The sequence below is a fragment of the Oncorhynchus mykiss genome, chromosome 17 (assembly GCF_057628025.1).
Source record: "Oncorhynchus mykiss isolate SJ-2025 chromosome 17, ASM5762802v1, whole genome shotgun sequence".
Lineage (NCBI taxonomy): Eukaryota > Metazoa > Chordata > Actinopteri > Salmoniformes > Salmonidae > Oncorhynchus > Oncorhynchus mykiss.
This window is the reverse complement of record NC_143038.1, coordinates 33,993,671-34,006,415: the sequence shown is the minus strand read 5'-3', so window position 1 is coordinate 34,006,415 and position 12,745 is coordinate 33,993,671. Positions and strand designations below refer to the sequence as shown.

General features: G+C 43.7%; 1 protein-coding gene across 4 annotated transcripts; it reads left to right on the top strand.

The window, feature by feature from the left end:
* Nucleotides 1-1,311: 1,311 nt before the first annotated feature.
* On the top strand, nt 1,312-12,216 carry LOC110493202 (calcium/calmodulin-dependent protein kinase type 1D). 4 transcript variants are annotated; one of them, XM_036948210.2, is made up of 15 exons: nt 3,951-4,047; nt 5,188-5,263; nt 5,842-5,953; nt 7,509-7,580; nt 8,446-8,571; nt 8,645-8,719; nt 8,893-9,031; nt 9,356-9,479; nt 9,604-9,679; nt 9,844-9,956; nt 10,127-10,205; nt 10,352-10,439; nt 10,570-10,856; nt 10,989-11,096; nt 11,233-12,216. In XM_036948210.2, the coding sequence occupies exons 2-14, from the start codon at nt 5,248-5,250 to the stop codon at nt 11,059-11,061; spliced, it is 1,380 nt and encodes a 459-aa protein (XP_036804105.1). In that variant the 5' UTR covers nt 3,951-4,047; nt 5,188-5,247; the 3' UTR covers nt 11,062-11,096; nt 11,233-12,216. The 4 variants fall into 4 exon arrangements, with proteins under 4 accessions (XP_036804108.1, XP_090061410.1, XP_090061409.1 ...); XM_036948213.2 differs by lacking the exons at nt 5,188-5,263; nt 7,509-7,580 and adding an exon at nt 1,312-1,404 and having other exon boundaries at nt 3,918-4,047; XM_090205284.1 differs by lacking the exon at nt 7,509-7,580 and having other exon boundaries at nt 3,918-4,047.
* Nucleotides 12,217-12,745: the final 529 nt, after the last annotated feature.

Here is a 12,745-nt window from a genome sequence, read left to right as displayed (position 1 = left end):
TCTATCATTGTTCTTTCACTTTGAGAATGTAGAGCAGGTTGTGCAGATAGGTGTGAATACAAATCAAATTTAATCCCATTTTACATTTAATAATAAGGCAGCAAAATGTGAAAACTGCAAGGGGTGTGTAGACTTTCACTAGGCACTGTATATACTTGTTTTTCCATAATGAACATATAGGACCGTTAAGAGCAGACAATTCTCGTCGCCACACAAACCAAACCTCCTTAACCCTCCTTGTTAACCGCTCCCTATATGGAGATAATATAGGATCACATGTCTAATATATATGATTACTGGACCATGAGCCGTATCCTCTGAAACCCCCTCACCTCTCTCAGCCACAACGACTGACATGCATACATATATAGAATATTAGTTACAGAAGACGCTATGCAGGCTCTCTCACCCAACCCCTGCACACCTAACCACCGTCTCCTGAAAATGTTATGTCCACTCCAGTGGGTTCATAAGATCATGTTGGTTCTGGCACTGCAGCTCATGGTCTTTATGCAGTAAAGCAGGAAATCTAACAATGATACGATCCCTGCTAATAGCACCATGGTGAGCGCATCACTTACTGCATTAGCTGGTTGGCTGTGTCGCTAATCTGCTAAGTGTGGCTATCAATATCCTGGCAGCCATTGAATGACAAAAGGTCCAGTGCTGTATCCGGTGCATCCAGCCACTGCTGCTGAAATTAGGCTAAATTAAGTCAGAGGGCATCTAAGACTAACCTAGCACCGCCTTCTTTCCGGAAGAGCAGGGACATTCTGAGGCTGCTAAAACCTCAATTGAACTATATCCAAAGCTGACTTCTAATTTAACATTGACATTTTGTGCCTAACCATATCCTGTTTTGACCATTGCCCTAAGAATAGTGGGTTGGGATGACTTTAATATTTTCACTCCCTATTAGTGCTGCACACATTGGTATTTGAAATGCAAATGGGAGTGGCCAGCAGCCCCGCAATCTCCCAATTTGAACCCTGAACCTAGTGTATGTGACATGGATGAAACATGTTAGAGAATGCAGTTGCAGTCACTATGCATGCATATGTCCTGTACCGAAGTAATACCCCTCCTTTGATGCCCTTTGTCTATCATTGTCATGTCTGCCCCCGCTCCCCCTCTCTGGCGCTCGAGGCCACCAGGCCGCTCATCATTATGCACACCTGTCACCATCATTACGCGCATCAGTGCTTAATCGGACTCACCTGGACTCCATCACGTTATTATTTACCTCCCCTATATCGGGAGCACAAGTCTACATGCACCTACTATGGTATACTAAGGTAGAGATAATCATACGTCTCATATGGAGAGGATGTGACCGCTCACACTGCAGAAGTAACTAACCGTATACAAGGTACACAGCAGCAGCAACCACAACAGCAGTGGATGGTGAGATAATAAAGAAAGTACTAGTGTAACGGATGTGAAACGGCTAGCTTAGTTAGCCTTGAAGTAGTAGTTCCCCTTGCTCTGCAAGGGCCGCGGCTTTTGTGGCGCGATGGGTAACGATGCTTCGAGGGTGACTGTTGATGTGTGCAGAAGGACCCTAGTTCGCGCCCGGGTATGGGCGAGGGGACGGTCTAAATTTGTACTGTTACACTAGCACCCTCTTCATCAGTTACAGGGCTGCACTGCTCCTAAGCTTCATCAGGCTTTAGTTTACTGTGTCCAGTGTTTTATAAGTGTGAGCCTTATAAAACATGTATGTTCTAGAATTAGAATACTACAGAATTAGGTTTGTAGACACAACCACTGAAGACACAACACTGAATAATCGCTCACAGTATGTTGTAATGCATTGAGTGAAAGGTGGCACACAAACTCCCCTCCAGACTGACACACACACACACACACACAGTGGCCAATGCTACATAAGAGTGAATGCTTGCAGCTGGGTGTGAACCAGGACAAGTACAGCTTTCATATCAGAGGGAGGAGACAGGGTTGGATTTATTTATGAATAGCCTACAGAGTGATATTCAGCCGTAGGTTGCCTAATCATGTGTCATGTTGGCTTGATGGCATCATGCTTAGGCTGTAGATTATATACCCAGCAAAAATTGTGCACCTGCAGTTGGGTACATATATTATGAAACAGTTTGATGCATTGAAAGCCCCCAGGACAGGTTTAATGCATTCTGCATGGCAATAATTGACATAAAAACGTATTACACACATAACGTACATCAGAAAGATTAGATATTATCAACCATTGAGTGTAAAATACTGTAAATAGATGATAGAACATTACAAGCAGCACTCATATATACTTATTTAAAGTAATGCATTGCAGGCTTTATGTGAAATCACAGACATCTCTGCAATTATGTAGTTGTTCAATGAGTCTTGCCATAGGTTCCCAATGAGGCCATCTAAAAACAAAGCAAAGCATGTGAACCTTGCAGCTGTGGGTTTGTTTTCCTATACAGTAACCTAGGTCACTGTCCGCTGGCACTGCACTATTGCCAATAAACTGTGCAGGATGTGAGGGACATTGAAAGCAAGTGACACCTATAGATGGTAATTTTCCATGAAGAAATATTGTGGGACTTGCTTGAGCTCTTTAAAATGATTTTGTGGTTGTGTAAGAAGTGTTCTAATTTTAGATCAGAAAAGCAGAGAAGTAAAGATTTCACACGCTCCGAGTTATTGTCTGACTTGTTGGGAAAGTGATCAAAGTAGCTGATGTGTCAAACGTTACTTTGTTTACAGTGAATCGAATGTTGGAAGTCATGAGTTTTATAAGCCTGTGTCACATGAAGCAATTTTGACTCAATGTCTGTTGCAGATACAAGTGACATCATCTCAAGCAACTTTGCTGTTACAAGAAGCAATGCAAGCACTATTGAAATTGCATGCAACACCCAATCATGTCATACATCACATCATGGTTTCAGAAATGAATTGTTTATCCAAATGTTTAGTAATTGTAATAGCATCAAGATAGACATAATATAAATGTTGGCTGTACAATTTCGCTAGCTAGCCAAAATATTGCCTATTTTCCAACCATGTTTTACCAAGCTAGTGACAAGCTTAGCTAGCTAGTGCAGTTCATGTTGGACAATTTCAGTTGAAACTGGAAAGAGAAAGGCCTGGGTTGCCTATTTGCCAACAAGGATTTACCACGGTAGCAACGAGCTAAGCTAGCTAGCTAGTGCAGTTCATGTTGGACAATTTCAGTTGAGACACAGAAAGGTCTGGGTTTACTTTTAAAATGATATTTATTGACTGCCAGACCATGTACATTAACCATGACAACTGTGTTGGAGTTCTGAACAGAACTATATGACGAGCACAGGGGGTTGGTGACACCTTAATTGGGGATGACAGGCTCGTGGTAATGGCTAGACCGGAATGGGTGGAATGGTAGCAAACACATAGTTTGATGCCATTCCATTCGCTCGGTCACAACCATTATTATGAGCCATCCTCCCCTAAGAAGCCTCCACTGATGTCGAGTCATTGTAAACGTTTTTCTGCTTACTGATTGGACATTGCATACAGTCAATTCCGTGAAATAGGATAGAAATCAATCTCTTGCGATGCAATGCAACTAAGTTGCAGGCTATTTCTGGGTGGTGACACACTGAGCAACCCATAAATTGCCTCCAGTGTAACATCGGCTTAACAATGGGACCTTTTAGAATGTTGAAGAAATCCCATGAAAATGGTTGAGCGTTTTTTCAGGAGATTAAAAAGCTTAATAGTTCAAAAAGGTAGACATTTTATTAAAAGTTGAATACAAGCACACTATTCCTGACCAGCCTGCACGTTTTAAAGTTTGAATGACGTTTCTAGCTTAAATGATGTAAGAAAATAGTGTTCTAAATCATAATAACAATACAAAGTCATAAATATTTTTTACAATATTAAAAGTGGGACTCTTTTTCTTTTTCTAGTCTGATTAATGATGGGGAGGGCAGACCACGCCCCTGGACGCTCCGCGGTCTCCATGTCTGCAGTGAAGAAACTAGTAGGTCTATCGAGATACCTCAACAAGTGCACTCTTGCACCTTCTCTGTAGATAAGGTAAGAAAAAAATGCCCATTCACGTTTCTATTCAGTTATTTAGATCTAAGTGTGTACTGTGTCCGTGTTTTTCTGTGCTTAGTTTAAGCTACATTATTAAAAGAGAAATAGAGCATGTTATATAATTGAAATGCTGCGCCATCTCTGGCTTCAAGTAATGAAATTGACTGTAGTTTAATATGGTCATGATCTTCGACATTTCCACCTAAAATATCCATGCGTCAAAGGCAGTCGGGAACATTTTACGCACAGTTCTGAGGACCATTTGAATCATGTGTGCTATCGGATGATCACCCGGATTTTTCCCACGGTGCTACTGCACGTTAGGAATGACCTGGAAAATACGTTGTTTTATCGATTCAAATATTTTAATCTGGACAAAGTTTACAAGAAATCCTCATTGAATGGACACATGACAACACAATGTATGCATTACCCCAAATGGAAGTCTACCATATTCTATCAACACGTTTTATGTATTTTGGCTGAGGTATCCACTGACATTAGTATTTAATTTAGCAATAAGCCATGAAGGGGGGTGGTATATGGACAATATACCATGGATAAGAGTTCTTATGCACTGTTCTTACGCACGACGCAATGCAGAGTACCTGGAAGCAACCCTTAGCCATGGTATATTGGCCATATACCACAAATCCCCGGACGTGCCTTATTGCTATAATAAACTGGTTACCAACGTAATTAGAGCAGTAAAAATAAATGTTTTGTCATACCCGTGGTATATGGTCTGACATACCATGGCTGTCAGCCAATCAGCTTTCAGGGCTCGAACCATCCAGTTTATAATCATCATTGAATGAATGCTGAATGGCTGAAAGCCATGGTACATCAGATCGATTACCACAAGTTTGACCAAAAAAATACTGATTCTAATTACGTTGGTAACCAGTTGATAATAGCCATAAGGCACCTCGGGTGTTTGTGGTATATGGCCAATATACCACGGCTAATGTCTGTATCTGCGTCGCGTTGTGTTGTGCATAAGACAGCCCTTAGCCATGGTATATTGGCCATATACAACACCCCCTCTTGTCCTATTGCTTAATTATATTCTATGCTCTATCTATGACATTGTGAGATCACTCAGGGGGGTTTGGGGTACTTCTTTTTAAAATTCAGATGCTGATTGGTTTAAAAAAAGAAGCAGAACCAACTTGGAGAGAGTTTTGAGGCACAACAATGGCCTCTTGTGAAGGTCAGTATAATAAATCAACCCAGTTTTGGGGGTTTGTCAGGGAATCAGCAGTAATCTGCATGCTGAATTGGCACAGGAAGGAGAGAGAGAGCGAGGGGAGGGAGAGGGTGGAAAGAGTAACCATCAATAGGCATTACAGCACTAATCCTACACCTCTTTGGGCCTTCTGTAAGTGATGGGTACAAACGAGCTTAGGCCAATAATTAATGACCTCATACTGAACATGCAAGCTTTTATATAAGTAAAATGGGGAGCTTACAAGATGGCAGTCGTTAACCGAGATCTCCACCAAAGCTGTGGTCCCCCAATTTTGTTGTTGTTGTTGCTTTGTGAGCTACTTGAAGCCTTTCCAATGTTCTTGTATCCAAATGATGTGTCTAGCCATATTAGTCCTAAGACATGACCCAAGAGGAAATGGCTGTGACCTACCAGTGGGTTGGTCCCCACCCACCATATGAGAAACTCTGTCCCAAAGTGTTTGGTCATGTTGGGCTTCTTTATGTGTGGTGAGGGTTGTCTTTTGAAAAGGAATGTACAGTGTTCTGCAGAGTAAAACTGCTTGTCTGTCGCTGTTCCAGGTGCCGGCTGTGACGACAGAGCCACCATGGGTCGCAAAGAAATAACCTGCAGTTGGAAGAAAGTCACCAACAATATCAGAGATGTGTTCGAATTCAAAAAAGCGCTGGGATCGTAAGTACTTTGTCCGTTTAAATGACTGCCTGGAGGTGTAATTCAAAGCACTTTTACTTTTGAAGATAACTCGCTTCATCCGATGGCAGCCATTTTGTGCTTGGTTGTTTTCACTGGGCCTTTGTTGCTGAGTAGCAGCTCTTGTCAGCTTCTTATCTCCGACTAAAGAGCCATTATTACAGGATTAAGTGCATCTCCAGGATATCTACTTTACCTGTGCCCAGAGAAGGATCCTAGTTTGGCACTATAATCCTGGAATGTTCTACCCAGATTATCAGATTATCAGGACCCAGGTCAGGGCAGGTCATGTTTATCAAGGGAACACTTGGCGCTCACACAATACAGTCTCTCTCACCTTAAAGATTGAACCTTTCTTGGAAAGTTTTGAGTTTAAACGAAGTAGCAACAGTATTCGAAAGGGGACAGGACATGGCACATTTTGGAAAATTGGTCGACCAATGTGTTCATGTGTACGTACATTTATGATCATGTGTGTGTGAGCCTGAGAGTGTGAGCATGTGGGTCTGAGCACATGTGTACTAGAGTGTGGTTGTGTGCATGTGTGGGTGTATGTGTGTTTTGTAGGTCTATGCACAGTGGGTCTATGCACAGTGGGTCTATGCACAGTGGGTCTATGCACAGTGGGTCTATGCACAGTGGGTCTATGCACAGTGGGTCTATGCACAGTAGGTCTATGCACAGTAGGTCTATGCACAGTATATGAGAGCTTTATGAAAGGAGTTGTTCTTTGTGAAATCCAATAGAAATGTTTTACTGCCCACACAACGCTGATATCTGCAGAGTGAGAGGGGTCTGTCTGTTGTCCCTGGCCTACCTGTTGTCTGAGCCTCCTCCTCACCTCCTCAACCCTCTCCTCAAGCAGCTTACAGCATAATACATGAGAGAGGCTGAGGTTGAGAAAAGTGTGAGCCAGGCAGGTGAGCAATGATGTCATTACAGAGCGGGCACAGCCTATCACTGCTCAATTAAAGGATTAAGGGCCTGGCATTGTGTGTTGACAGTGTGCATTTGCACGAGGTGAGGTGTGAGGGAATGAGTGCGACTGTGTGACTGCTGGGGTGTGTGAGTTTGTGTGCTACATTGAGTATCTGTATATGTGTGTGTTCATCAGACCTGAGTTCAAATAGTATGCTTTTCTTTCAAAATACTTTGAGTGTTTGACCGAGTCTGCCAGGAGTGCCAGATGAGAGGAAGGAAGCGAAGTGGGAAGCACAATCAAAGTATTTGAAAGAAAACAAATACTGCGGTATTGGAACCCAGGCCTGGTGGACATTATGTCTCCGTCTGTATGTCTGTCTCTACCAGACAGTGATGTCTTTGGGCACAGGGCTCACGTATTGCATCAGTATCACAGGTGTTGGAATATGGTTGTCTGCCAAACAAGAGGATTACCCACACCTTGGTCTCCCTCAAACAGGGCAGTCAGCAGATGGGAGATCGGATCCATTTTATGAGGTTTAGGATAATCTTGGCTCCCTCCCACACATGAACACTTGCCTCCCCCCCCCCCCCCCCCCCCCCCCCCCCCACACAGTCTTCTCAGGGTTCATCCAGGGTTGACTGTGCAAGATCGGACAGAGACAAGCAGACACAATGGACGATGGAAGTAAGCCTCCGGGATTCATTGTGTTTTAGTTCTTGAGAATTTCTGTGGTATGTAACGTTGTCTGCAGCTGGAGCAGGCTACTATGTTTAATTATCCAATCAATTAAATCAAGTAATCAATCAATCAATCAATCATCTCAGGCGTCTCTTCTCTGGTCCACCTGTCCTGAGCTTCAGGCTGGGTAATGGAAAAGGCTTGAGTACTCATCCTCCTGTATTGCCCTGCTGCTATTCACAGGCCTCAGGAGCACAGGCTATACCTGAAGCCTCTATGGCCCTGTTTAGACCGGCAGCCCAATTCTGATGTTTTTTTTCTCACTCATTCGTCTTGTTCCTAGCCGTGTGCAGCTATGAGCCAGGAGAGTGAGGCTTGGTGGTGGTGACTCCACCTACAGCACTGTAGCCTTCCAAAGAGTGTATGAGCGCTTCCGCCATCTTGGTTACACCTATCCAAATATCTGTGGAATGAGGTTGTTCAACTTCGTCCTCAGAGCTTATTGGTTTAATTTGAGCGGTATATCATTTGATTAGAGCACAGGTGTCTAACTATTTCCTTCGAGTGTCTGTGGGTTTTCACTCCTCCTTTGCACTTACGGTCATGAATTAGTTAGGAACTCCCCTCACCTAGTTGTCTAGGTCTTAATTGGACACACATTGAACAGAATAGCAAAAACCAGCAGACACTCAGCCCCCCGCTGAAGGAGTTTGACACCCCTGGATTAGAGACTAGAATTGTTAACTGTAGTTAAGCTCAGAAATCTGCAAGTTTATGGAACCCGAAGAGGTTCATTGACGATAGAGCTCAAACCCATGCGGGTTGGATAGTGGACATAGCCTTATAACCGTTTCTCTGTCTGTGTGCGTAGGGGTTCGTTCTCCGAGGTGTATCTGGTGAGAGAAAAGAAGACTGGAAACCTCTATGCCCTGAAGTGTCTGAAGAAAAAACACCTCAGCTGTAGCAAGCTAGAGAACGAGATCACTGTGCTGAAGAAGTAAGTACACACACACACGCTCTCACTCACACCTGAATGAACAACATCACACATCTCTTCCTCTTCCTCTCAGGATAAGGCACGACAATGTGGTTGGATTGGAAGACTTCTATGAAACTCGGACACACTACTACCTTGTCATGCAGCTGTGAGTGGGCACCGTTATCTCTACATATACTAAATGCATTTATGAACATAGAGAAATGTTGCTGTTTAACAAAACCTGCTGAATGAGGAGAGTCTAATGAAGACTAAAGGCTGATGCTGAATATAGTGGTGGAGATTCTGATGTGTGTGTGTGTGTGTGTGTTTCTTTCCTAGGGTGTCTGGTGGGGAACTGTTTGACCGTATCATAGATCGGGGGGTGTACACAGAGAAGGATGCCAGCTGTCTGGTTCACCAAGTGCTGGAGGCTGTCAACTACCTTCACGAGAACAGCATAGTGCACAGGGACCTCAAGGTATGTTACACACACACACACACACACACACACACACACACACGTGTAATATCCAGGCTGTATCACATCCGGCTGTGATTGGGAGTCCCATAGGGCGGCGCACAATTGGCCCAGCGTCGTCCTGGTTTGGGTTTGGCCGGGGTAGGCTGTCATTGTAAATAAGATTTTGTTCTTAACTGACTTGCTAAATGAAGGTTAAATAAAAATACATTTAAACAAATACAATATTCCAGACATATCTTACACACACAACACTATTATATACTATGTTGGGAGAATAGTTTCTCTGACGCTTTTTGATTCTCTTTCCCTCTGTGTGTGCAGCCAGAGAACCTACTATACTTCAACTCAGATGAGAACTCCAAGATCATGATCAGTGACTTCGGCCTGTCCAAGATGTCCGACCACGGAGTGATGTCCACGGCCTGCGGCACGCCAGGATATGTTGGTGTGTGTGTGCGTGCGCCAACCGTGTGTTAGTTGTTTGGTCATTGAAATAGTGTAAAGCTTTATTGCACAGATAGAAAAGACTAGCATGGTATCTAATCCTGTGTATATTTGAACTTCTACAGCCCCTGAAGTTCTGGCTCAGAAACCCTACAGCAAGGCAGTGGACTGCTGGTCCATAGGGGTCATCACATACATCCTGTGAGTACCTATCTAGGACTTCTAGATCTATATCCGCCAGCACCTCTTCTCAACCTTTTCATAGTATTAGGATGACTGCATTGTGAGATGGTATTTCTATATAACGTTTGGGGAAAGTTATTGTGATAACTCTGTGATAACCGTGTTCCCTCTGCGTTTAACAGGCTATGCGGCTACCCTCCGTTCTTTGAGGACAACGAGACACGTCTGTTCTCTAAGATCATGAGGGCCGACTACGCTTTCCACTCGCCCTTCTGGGATAACATCTCAGAGTCAGGTAAGACATACCACCACCCCTACGACTAGGGTATTAACACAGAACGAGTACCATAACTACATAGTAAAGTTATTCATAAGTCATCTCAGTGCTAGAATACTTCTTTTTACTACATATATGCTGAAAGTTCCCTGTCAGTTGTTGACATTTGTCTGTCTCCGTTTCCATAGCGAAGGACTTCATCCGGAACATGATGCAGAAGCACCCTAAGAAACGCTTCAGCACAGAACAGGCCCTCAGACACCCCTGGTGAGTCACACACAGATCCAGGATCAGTCCACCCTCCCCTCAGGGGGAAAATAGAAAACCGATCTAAGATCAGTGTCTGGGGATCCCACTATTTCTTGTTTATTCTTTGTTCCTGGTGGCTCTAACAATGTCATTTCCTGTTGCAGGATCATTGGGAAGACAGCGAGGGATCAGGACATCTATGAATCAGTCAGCATGCAGATCCAGAAGAACTTTGCCAAGTCCAAATGGAGGGTGAGCAACATGTCATAGGGCTACATACAATATGCTATCATACTTACGTTACTATTATTATTACCATCAAAACATGATTATTCATAAAAAAATATATATAAATCCTAATCTTCCTGTCTGTTTGTTACAGCAAGCCTTCAACGCCACGGCAGCCATCAACCACATGAAGAAGCTGCAGTTGGCCCACGCCGACCCTGATGCCCCTCTCCCACCTATCCCCTGCAACTCCCAGAATACTCAGCAGGGCGTCAACAACATCACCGCCAAGGACACCAACGGCAACCCCCCAATCCCAGTGACCCCTCCGGAGGTGCAGTGCCGGGGCCTGAGAGCCAGTCACAGCGAGCCCAGGCACACGCCGGTCGTTATGGAGACATGTAACGCAGAGAATTGCTCCTCATTCGAGGCAGCTAAGAGGTGAGTCCAAGTGGACTGAGGGGAGGGGAATATATGTCATTCGGGGGGGGGGGGGGGGGGGTTTGAGTTGTGTTGTGTCCAAAGTGTAAAATCTGTGGTTCTTAAGGCTTTGCTTTTTGCTGTCTGTTTCAGCTGTGATGCCATTGACAGGGCGACCAATAGGAATGGGCACACCATGCAGACTGGGGTGTGTTCTGTTATGTGATTGATTGACCTAAGGATCAATTCATTGGCTTAAAGGTAAATAGGTCTCAAATACACAATGCACATGTGCTTGCATACACTCATGTACACAATAAACGGAGAGTTGATAGGAAAACTCTCACATGAATTATATGAATCTTCATGTGGATTTACACTCCCCACGCCCCTCCAGTGTTGCAGTCAAGAAGTTTGAGCCACTCTACAGGTGTCAGCTGCCTCCTGCTGGTTCAGGAGTAGTACTCTGAAGTGCTCCTCTGAGATGCCCAGAGGCCCGTAGCAAGGGCCAGGGCCCGAACCTTATCCAGAGAACACAGGAAGACCTGAGATTCCTACCCAACTACAACGTAGTACATTTACACTCGCACAAATGTAAACTTTTCATTTCTTTGACCCAGGCCACTGTCGATGTTTAGAAGAGTGTACATTCTGTACTTATATCTCAACAGAAATGGTACATTTGAAGTATACAAAGACGTACTGTATTTCTTTGACTATTTGTTTCTGATATGATAGCTGTGATGGCTAGATTGTAACTCATTCATTGGCTTTGGCTACTTTGTGTTGCTGTCTGAACTAAATTAAACTGTTCTTCATTCACTCACATCTGTTCCTACTAATGGACCTGGAGAAACCAGAGTCCTGTGGATCTGAAGAAAATGTATGGATAAAAACCTGGTCAAATAATGATTTCACTGTAGAGTTTATGAAATCTGCATGACATTTATTCAAGGGGGAAGTGCTTTGCGACGTCATCGATGTCAAGCGTTTAATCGACGCCGTGTGCTTTTGTATTGTGTGAATTATTTGTTTATTTTATCATCCTAAATGTAAGGATTTTGACTTATGAATCTTGCCCACAGGTTTGAATGACGTTGACCCATTGTTTGAACCCTAACGCTCATGTCATAACAATGACTTTGGGGTTGAGGAGGGTTGACATTATTCCCTGTCAGAGAAGATGGTTACTACTCTACTTAAAGTGGTCCTGTGTAATAATAACACCACTTTACGTACAGAGATGATCACATGTGCCACTTTTATGCCATAAACTGCTGTAGAGTTCCTCTTGTAGTGTCGATGCCATTGTAACTGTTTGACCACAAGCACTATATTTTGCTTCTTTGTTTTGTTTCTAAATAAAAAACTTCAATGTAAATCGTCCTCTTCTATACTTTTCTACCCTCACACATCTCTCCTCTTCGGCCTAATCCACCATCCTGACCACTGCGCTCTCATTTCATTTCACCTCCACCAGTCTGGGCCTCCTATGATTGAACTATTGTAGCTGAGGGGCTTTGCACAAAACAAACGGAAAAGCGTTAGCATCACTGAATCCTTGTGGCAGAATGTCAGCTCCGGACATCAGGATGGTCAAACGAGGCTACTCTACAGCTATTGGTGGAATGTAGGTCGCAGCAGGGGCGTTTCTAGGATTTGAGGACATTGTAGGCTTTAGCCCATTGAGCTGTAAGGGGGATCCATTCCCAGGGACAACATTTTGAATTTCAACAGCTAAATGCATCAATCTGAGCATTGAGAGATGAAAGAATTGTGCCAAAAATGTAATAAAAACAATGTCAAAGGCAGGTTGCCTATTCTGATGTCAGACATGGGTGAGCGAAGAAGCCTTGAACTGTTGATGTGCCCTTGATTAAGTCACTGAACCCTACTTGCTCCTGTAAATC

Bases quoted from the DNA above. Each gene is read 5' to 3' on its own strand.
- LOC110493202 (XM_036948210.2), top strand. The intron at 8,572-8,644 runs GTAAGTACACAC...TCTTCCTCTCAG, and splicing joins GAGATCACTGTGCTGAAGAA to GATAAGGCACGACAATGTGG. The intron at 9,680-9,843 runs GTGAGTACCTAT...TGCGTTTAACAG, and splicing joins GGGGTCATCACATACATCCT to GCTATGCGGCTACCCTCCGT.